This window comes from Syzygium oleosum, unplaced genomic scaffold (genome assembly GCF_021117445.2).
Source record: "Syzygium oleosum isolate NSW1041296 unplaced genomic scaffold, Sole_v2.1 Sole_v2.02, whole genome shotgun sequence".
In the NCBI taxonomy this organism is placed as follows: domain Eukaryota; kingdom Viridiplantae; phylum Streptophyta; class Magnoliopsida; order Myrtales; family Myrtaceae; genus Syzygium; species Syzygium oleosum.
The window spans coordinates 15,869,458-15,879,026 of NW_026607486.1; the positions used below are offsets into that span (position 1 = coordinate 15,869,458).

At 43.7% G+C, this 9,569-nt stretch overlaps 1 protein-coding gene across 1 annotated transcript; it reads right to left on the reverse strand.

Moving 5' to 3' along the window:
* Positions 1-4,144: 4,144 nt before the first annotated feature.
* On the reverse strand, positions 4,145-5,883 carry LOC115670429 (adenylate isopentenyltransferase-like). The gene has a single exon (XM_030591705.2). It carries the CDS (start codon positions 5,320-5,322, stop codon positions 4,255-4,257), a length of 1,068 nt encoding a protein of 355 aa, XP_030447565.1. The 5' UTR covers positions 5,323-5,883; the 3' UTR covers positions 4,145-4,254.
* Positions 5,884-9,569: the final 3,686 nt, after the last annotated feature.

Genomic DNA, 9,569 nt, shown 5'->3' on the forward strand with positions numbered 1-9,569 from the left:
AGTATGTAATACACTGGAAAGATCAAGCAAGTTGGTATGCTGAGACTCGTATAAAATTTTGTCATATTGGGAAAAGAGTAGCCGGTAGTAATCGTGTTTACTGAAATAAGTACCTTGATGGGAAAGTTTGCAGCAGCGAATATCTAGAGAACACTATGATGCCGTGAATTAAATCTAGAAAACGCTTTGTCATTTGCTTGCTTTTGGTTAACCTATCTCCAAAAGGAAACATTGTTTTCTGTAGTGACAAAGTGTTAGGTAACCTGGGGAGCTCATCCCCCATGCAATGTTCATAAGACAGCATATGAGCTCTCACTACATATGCCTACGGAGATTCGGACGGAGCCAATCCCTCTAAGCCATCTATTTGACAGATGTATTACGAAATGAGTCCGACCTGATATTTGTGACATTGGAAATGTGCGACCAGTAAGAGGCATACTTATTTTGGTGTACGATATCTTATGTTGCAGATAAACAGAGCTTACTATCATTTTGTTGCGACTTTAGTGAGGGCAACCTACACTACAATTGCAAGAGTAGCTTTTATGAGCAGGTGAACGCCACACTTAGGGAGAAAGCCTTAGATACATTGCGCGGAAATGATCCAAGATTAATACAGAATTGTTGCTTGCCCCCCCAGAGCATGTGAGCCCTGTGAACTTGAAATTATTTGATCGTATAAATTTCACGTGAGACCCATCTCACCTGTGGTATATGTAAGCTAGGCCTGTGTGGACCCAGTTCAGGCTATAGACTCTTTCTATAAAGAGGCTCTCTAAGAGAGCTGGCTTGGCATACTAGAGGGGGAATTTGGGAAACCCAGAAGGTGCAATCTCTAGAATCCCTGAGCGATGAAATGGACAACACATGAGTTAGTGCCTACCTAACCACATAATTGTTCTGAATGCCCCCCAAAATCGAGCACATGTCATTCTCCAGATCTAATGAGCTGCAGTAATGGTGACGCGGTGTTCAAGCACTTCTTTCCTCCGGAAACGGAAATGAAGTACCTCGCATCCTTGTCCTATGTTCAATAGGGCACGCATATAGCACATTTAATTCAAGATCGGATCCATGAGGACCACAGGGCAAACATGTCCGTTTTTGAGTTGGGAACTTCTCCATAAAGTCTTCGTTTCGCTTTCTGAAAATGTTTGATGTTAGCATCCCCAGACCATTCACAGAACGGATGCACTAAGCTCAAAGATGGGGACAATGCCTTTGCTGTGAAACACACCAATCTAAACACCACGCAGCACGTCCAAACCTGAATAGTAATCAGACACACGAACTCCAAGAGGCCTAACTTGTAATGAGCGTTTGAATTGCATTAGTCTTGTGATAATAAGAGTAAGTGCCCTCGAAATGCTTATACCGAAGCATGATAAAGAATAATTCAGTCTTTGAAATATTGATCAGGCACATCACAAGAGAGGAATAAAAAATCACAGACTTTCTTATTAGATTATTCAACGAATACCTCAAAAACACTTTACCAACAAATCTTATTCTTTTAAAGAGAAATAATTCGTGATAGAGAAGAAAGTTAACAGGACTTTGTCGACGAATGACCCCGATCCCTCAGGGGCGGTCGATCGAACGAGCCAATCGTTTCGAAAGTTTAAGTCATTAAAACACGGATACTTCATAACTTGACAATATAAACAGTGCATCTTTTAATGCCACGACTTTTATCGTGACATGCACAATCGTCGCTTTGATGTTCGAAACTTTCGCTACTTAAATATGCTTAAATATATTTAATAAAGATACAGAGCATAAACCGAGTCAATCATGAGTCAACACTGGCAATGATTCATTCCTTCAGGTGGCTCGAAGGCCCAGAGGGATGCATCTGCATACCCGACACCATACATAATTTAATCAGAATAGGCAATTTCCGATTGGTCCTTAAGCAGTAAGCAGTAATTTAATCGTTGGTAGAGCTGCTCGGTTCCATGCTATCTTCTTTCTCAAGGCAGCTTGTTACCAATAACTAGGAGGAGCACGAGCAGAGACCCGTCTTCCAGTGTCTCTCCATTGTCTGTCCGTTCAAGCATCTGGGGGTGATCATCGTGACTGCATAGGAATGAACTGCCTTGAGTGCTTAAAAAGCTCTCGCATCTATGGAAAACTCGCCATTATCCATCGTTTTTCATCATCATACTTGGTGGAACAATGTGCTACCCTATTCGGATTGTTAGAATATTTGCGCGAGAAAATCTATGCTGAGTCGCAGCCGCCTCTAGTTTTGACCGTGGCTTTCGCGTGCCATACGGATCTTGCTAGTCTCACGTGGCATCCGACACCAAGTTCGGATGTTGTGACGCGGTGGACATGAGTGCGTATATCATTCTCTGTCCTCAAGCTGTAATTTAAGCCGAGAATATCAAAATGGGTGTTTGAATTTACCAAGTCGCCAAGCTAACACTTCGTCGGCGCTTCCGAGACGTGTCTAGAGACGTCCTTGTTTACACTCGGTGCATCCATAAAAAGTCTCCGTCTAGCTAAACGTTGCATTAACTGGCCTTATGCAACGCCCGATATGTATTGCATAGTCTTTTGTATAAGCGCTCCTGAAAACTTTAGGCAACAATTTTCAAGGGGTTGCTCATGCGGCCGTTGTCTAATAACAAGACAACACTCCTTCAATGTTATTGGGCAGCAAATGTTTCGGGAAGCAGCACTTTCCATCAGTGTTGCCAAAACTTTAATGCACCACTATGACAAATCGTTGCTTAAACCATATAACTGAGCAAAATAAACAAGGCACCTTTCTATAGACATCAGCAATTCATTCATAAACCTTTTATATGGATTCTAATTCAGTCATAAGCACTTCAATTTTGCCCATATAATCCTAAATATTTGTATGGAATTTTAATATAATTTTTCCGATCAATTTTATTTTGGATTGAAAATATTGACGTATAGATTCAATCATCAACGGCCATTCCGCTTGGCACGTCAACATCGGATGCGGATAACTTCACTCGGAATTGTGCTTAATCTTTTGTTTTCATTTTTCTATTGCACACGTATATAGGACATTCAGGTTTTCGAGATGGAGGCTATTAATTTTTATGTAGAATTTGAAAGTAGGCACTCGTTAAATAACTAAATAAGAAAATATTACAATTCTCGACACGCTGCCGATTATTCTTGCGATTTATACAGTTAATATATTAAAAATCAAATATTTTTTCGTTAATCATAATTGACAAGTGCTTTGCGATCCCTTTGACTCCAATCGAGCACATGTCATTCAATATTTCGGCTGACAAAGAGAAGGGGGGCCACCACCGTCACCCCGTTACTGTCGTGCCAATAGACCCTCCTCGATGTGACTCGGTGTGTGATGGCTATTTGCCCCTTAACCCTTGTTAGGTTCCAGAGCTCTTGCAACGCTCGCGCTGCCATCAACAAGGAAAGATCCGGAGGTACAAGCGGGCGAGTCTCTTCGAACTCTTATCGGGGTCGTCGCTTTACGCAGTGGCTCGTAGGTCATTAGCTCGCAGCTCCCTCTTCCTCCCTCTTCCTCCGCAACTTCGCTTATGCAAAGAAGAAGAAGAAGAAGAAAGAAACAGGAACCATTGTTTTTTCTTTAATGTTCTTCTGCGGAGGAGGAAGGGGGTGGGGGGGTGGGGGTTTGTTTTTGTTAATATTTTTGGACACGACAGTGCGACACCTCGCGGTTCTGCTTGCGCCACTTGTTTTCGTTACGCAGTTTAGTTAAACAAAAAATAAGAAAGGGAAAGAAAACACGAGAACGTCCAAGGGTCTACGCGACAAAGAGAGGATATCCAGAGGAGAGACAGAGACACCGGAGCACCGAGCAGAGATATAGATCATCCGGGCGCTCGTCCAATATGAAGGTCCTCGAGTGAATATAGAAGGTGTCGATTTCACGTTATAATGTAATGTCTCAAGATTATTCTAACTCATGACCCACGTCCTGATCGAGACAATTAAGGGGTCTGGTTTAGTGACCGAGATGAATGTCCGAGACGAACCAAACCAGCGGATGCGTCTGTTTCGTACGCGAAAATTTTCAAATTCATACATGCGATCCGAAGTCCGAGGACGAGAAGGCAAAACAGCTCTCCTTGAATTTATACCGAGTGCCCAAAACGGTCCCCCGTCCCCCGTCCCCTATGGAGAGAGAGAGAGACATCATTTTTTTGAACCTCTCCCAAAATTTACGCAACAAACAAGAGAGAGAAAAAAAAAATGGGAACGGGAAAACGACACCTACTTCTCTTGCAAGAACCGATTCACAATCTTCACGCTCGGCCCCACCACCTGCCCCTCCCAAACGTCCCGCCACCTGCCGCCGCCGCCGCCGCCGCCGACCGCCAGCCTGAACGCCTCCGTCGCGTCCAGCCTCCTCAGCTCCCACCCGCAACTCCTCAGGCGCAGGATCTTCCCGACCTGCCTCCTCGCCAGCAGGCGGGTGTTCTCCTTTATCTCCCTCACCGCCTCCTCGTACGCGTCCTCCCGCGCCCAATCGTCGCCCCCCTGGCCCACCCTCCTCGGCAGGTGCTTCTTGAAATAACGGTCGAACTCCGGCACGCCTATGGCCTTCCTAAGCCCCGTCCGTCCCCCCGGGTCGGTCCTGCCCGGATCGTAGTATTGGGCAAGCTCCTCGAACATGCCCGCGTCTAGCATGTCGTCCACGCGCTTCGACAGGTAGTCCTCCAGGACGGGCAGCGACACGTCGACCCACAGAAAGCAACAGTCGTACCTCAGCTCGGGGCCCGCCGGCGAGATGAGCCCGCCAAACACGTCCGTCTCCAGGTCGAACCGCTCCACCAGGAGAGCGTGGATGAAGGAGTTGGAACCACCGACGAGGAGGGGGAGATTCCCGCGGGAGGCAACGCCGGAGATGGCGGCGTGGCCGAGGGAGCGGAACAGCGACGGGCTCATCTCGCCATCGTCCGGGTCGAAGGAGCCGAGGAGGTGGTGGGGGACGCCGTGGCGTTCGGCTGGGGTGATCTTGTTGGTGGTGATGTCGAGGCCCCGGTAGACCTGCATTTTGTCGGAGTTGATGACCTCGGAAGGGAAGAGGGAGGCAAGGTCGATGGAGAGGCGGGACTTGCCGCACCCGGTGGCGCCCATGATGACCACCACCTTGGCGCCGCGGCGGAGGCGGTGGTGGGCGGCTGCAGAGGAGGCCATCGGGGACCACCGGGTGGGCTTGTGGTGGGTGGAGCTGATGGGGCCATGGTTGTTGGGTGGAGGGAAGAGAGGATGGAAGGAGAAGAGGGATTGAAGCTTGGAGGAAGGAGAGTGTGGTGGGTTTAGGAAGAGAAGTTTCATAGAGAGAGCGTGACGATTCTTTGGTTGTGAAACAAGCCGAGCTGTACCCTTCTTCTACAGCATATACGGAAGGTGTGACTCTGTGGGTGATCTCAGAGAGAGGAGAGAGAGAGAGAGAGACGTGTGGGTACAGTCCAGTACAGGAATGACAATGCTGGAAATGCTCTGAGCGAGAGATTGAATTCGCTCCCTCCAGCAAACAAAAAAAGTTCTTATGTATTTCTGCTCCCTCCCTCAATCAATCCATGCAAATCGACGAAACAGGGGGTTCGCAGCTCCGCCATGCGACGCCGACATCCGGTGAAGATTCGTGGCGCTGGGCCTGGCTCTCGCTGTGCCGGGGGCAGTCCCGTGCTGGGCGAGCTCGATCAGCACCATGGGAGCGGAACGAGAAGGTGTCGAAGGCGAACGAAATGGGAGGAAAAATATCAGGAAGATCGGGGGGAAGCCAACGAGGAAGACGAAGAGGAAGAGGAAGGAGAGAAGTGATGACGATGGAACATATTGGCGCAGCGAAGGAGAGTGTGTGTGTATGGGGAGTGTTATGGGGCCATACGCATGTTCTCAGCATTCGCTCGTTTATATTTGACACCCCACCCTGCCCTAGATTATAATTTATTGGAAAAATGACATAAATAGTCCATAAACTTTAGCTCAACGTATAACGTGGTCTATAAATTTTTAATTTATTCAACGCGGTCCTTGAATTATAACCCAATGTGTAGTGTAGTTCCCGAAGTTTTAATTTGTTCAATCTGGTCCCTGAACTTTCGGAACAATATTTAATTTAGTCCCCGAATTATATGAAAATATTTTATGGAAGAAATTAAACATTTTCATATAGTTCGGAGACTAAATTGAACATTGCACCAAAAGTCCAGAGATCGGATTGAACAAATTAAAACTCAAGGGACCGCATTACTTATTAGACTAAAGTTCAGGGACCACATTGAATAAATTAATGGTTCATGAACCACAATGCACGTTGGGTCAAAATTCTGTTTGTGTCACTATCCCTAAGTTATTCTTAATCAACCTTCCTCCTTTTATTTAAATTTCCTTTTAACTTGATTAATAATAATAACAACAATAATGATAAATTTCCTTTTGAAGAGGTTTGATCTTGGAATTAAGACGCGTCCCTATTTTCATGTCAACTAACCGCTTTTATGGACAAGTGTCTTAATTTCGATACTATTTCTGTAAATAAAAAATATCTACAATTTTTTTTTTGGTGGGGGGGCTTTTATAGGTGGATTTTTAATGACGCGCATTATTTTTGGGTGCATTTTTAAATTTTCCCTTTTAAATTTTTTTTTTTTGGGTCGGAACCTTTTATATTCAATGGGGTGGATTAGAATGTAATTAAATTTGTGCTTATTCCATATCCCCATATCCTCATTTTAACAAAGGGTTTCATGGAAAAGTCTATAGGAGTCGAATCATCCATTTTACTATCAATGTGATCACTTTTGCATTGGGATGTATTTGCATCACATATTTGCTTTGTACTTCATATTTTCATTCGCCACTTTCGTTGATTTGGTACTCATTCCTCCATGGTTATATGTCTTTTGTATGCGCCACTAAACGGGAGGTGGAAAAGAGATGGCAAACACAATAATTATACTTGGGAACGAGACAATTCGGATGCATTTAGCATATTAGCTACATTGTACATAACATATATACATATGTGTGTGTGTTCGTAGATATGACATGTATGAAATTAAAAATCACCCCAAATTTGTCTCATTTTCAATGGGATATTTCACTTTACAACTTGACACTCCATTGAATATCTTGTCAAATGCAACCGAAAGTAGAGCTCATATCCAGCTTATTTGCTTTTGCTTTTGAAAATAAAAATTAGCTTTATGTATTGTCTGTCTCCATATACTCTTTAGTCAAATATCGTACGAGATACAAGGGTTGAGATTCTATTAGCTCGGACGTCCCCTCTTAATCAATACCTAATTATATGCGGTACGTCTTCGAACACACATTAAGCTCGGGTTAGTGGCCGCTGGCGGTGGCTTTATCGCGTGATTAGACAGCTTAATCATAAGCCAGAAAAGAACATTTGGGATTGTCCGCATGTTAACACTGAGTTTTATGTGGGAAGGCTTTATTAATCTAAGAAGGTGCAACTTTAAACTAGTCATCAATCGAGAAATAGTTGGCTAAAGATGCGTCAACTGGCCGTTTCTGCTTTGTTATATACCTTAATTTAAGTGATCAAGAAGGTATTAAAGAGAATCATGGCTGCACCACCTTCCTAAAAATGGGCAAGTTGTTGTACTCGTTCGCTGGCCATCGACCACAGATTGGACATTTATAAGTAGTCACATCTAGCAACTGCGTGTATCTTAATGGGGATGATGAGGCCTAATTAATTAGGAGATTAAGCACTCTTTCTTCTTCTTTTTATGGGAGAAAAGACATGAGTGGATGCAGTGAGTTGTTCCTCTGTACTTGTGTGCTAAGAGCATCCAGGCTCCTGGTGTTATTTGGAAGAGACTTCACGGGAATAAGAATAATATGAGTATCATAACCTTTATATGGCGCTCGCTTGAGTGTTATAATATTTTTTTCGCTTACTTAAGTATTACATCAGAGTAATATCGGTCACTTGAGTGCCACTTCCGACAAATCGTCCTACGTGAATTTTTTACATTTTTATTTTATTTTTTAATTAGTTTTCGAATTTTCTTTTTCTTTTTTTTTTGTCCGCTAGCCGTAAAGGCCTCGCCCTTGGCCCACTTGGCCGGCGGGGTTGCGAGGGCCCTAGGCGAGGGCCTTTGCGGCAAGGCCGAAGCAGATTTTCTGGCAAGATAAATTGTCGATAGCACTTAAGTGATTAATTTTTCAAATTTGTGACCCTTAAATGATCGATTTTTCAAATTTGTAGCACTTAAGTAAGCGAAAAAATTAACAAAATTGTCCACGTTGACACCGGCGTTGCCACGCAAGATGACCGGCGTCCAAGTCAGATTTTTCGATGACGCTAATCGCTAATGGCACTTAAGTAATCGAATTTTCAAATTGATGATACTTAAGTGAGCAAGAAAAAATTATGGCCTTAAATGAGCGCCGTACGAAAGTTACGGCACTTGTGCTATTCTTATATCAGACTTTATGCTTCTTGCCTAAATTTAACAAGGTTTTGCACAATTATTTATACAACCGACATTCATCATCATCGGTTAGGTAATTACAGTTCGAAGAAACAACAAATATATTAACATTGGCGATAGGTGGAACACGCACTAATATGAATAGTGTATGTTACTTGCTCTTGTTACTTCTGTTGTCCTACTAATTAATGACAATTTACCAGAATTTTTCTTTTCATATGTGGACCAAAATCTCATGAGATGTGCATGAAAAAACTGTTCTTTATGAGAAAACAAGATGACAAAAAAAAATAGTGAATCATTTAATAATGAATGGAGTACCGATAAAACTAGTTAATTAATGATTAAATGAGATTTGATCTCCCAAATGTAATTTGGAGAGAGATGAACACAAGCGGGTTGCTACTTCTAGTCTTCTATGGTGGGGGTGCGAAAGGAATGTCCAAGTGTCAAAAGCATTTTTAGTCTAAGTCTGACGAAAGCCGCGAAGGCAAGTCGCGTAAGAATAAGATGAGAGCCCACCACCAACTTATCCTGCTTTTCGAGTTTTGAAAATGATGGTTATAGAGACGAAAACATTCTCGTCCGATCCCACGTTTCATCATATCGATTTCCTTTTTCTCTATAGGAAATGGGCGGGACAAGCGATCCACATCAACAACGTTGGCACGGGAGCTCCAAACCCACCGTGGGAATACTCGATTTGAGCTGTAACTATCGTTTACTTTCGAAGCGAGCCCGTGTTGTCGCCTCATTACCTAATGCGAACAACAACAAAGTCGGGAGCGATCCTTGTGCCCAGCATTCGAGTCAGATAATGCAACCGATCGCGAAGAGTGATCAGAGGATTCGGAGTTTTGGTCAAGGGAGCACCAAACTACATGCAAGTAAGTCTCTTGACCATTAGGAGCCATCAATTCACACATAAATCTGGCCAAGAATATTTCCTGCTTTAACTCAGCTTCGAAATAGGGTTGATCCTGTACCTCCCATTATCAAGAAAACGATTATCGGGGTCTACCAACTCAGCTATGTGGCCTAATGGTGAAGGTTTGGAAGGGAGGGTTTAAACCTGTAGACCTAAGAAACTAGGATGCTTTTTAACTAATC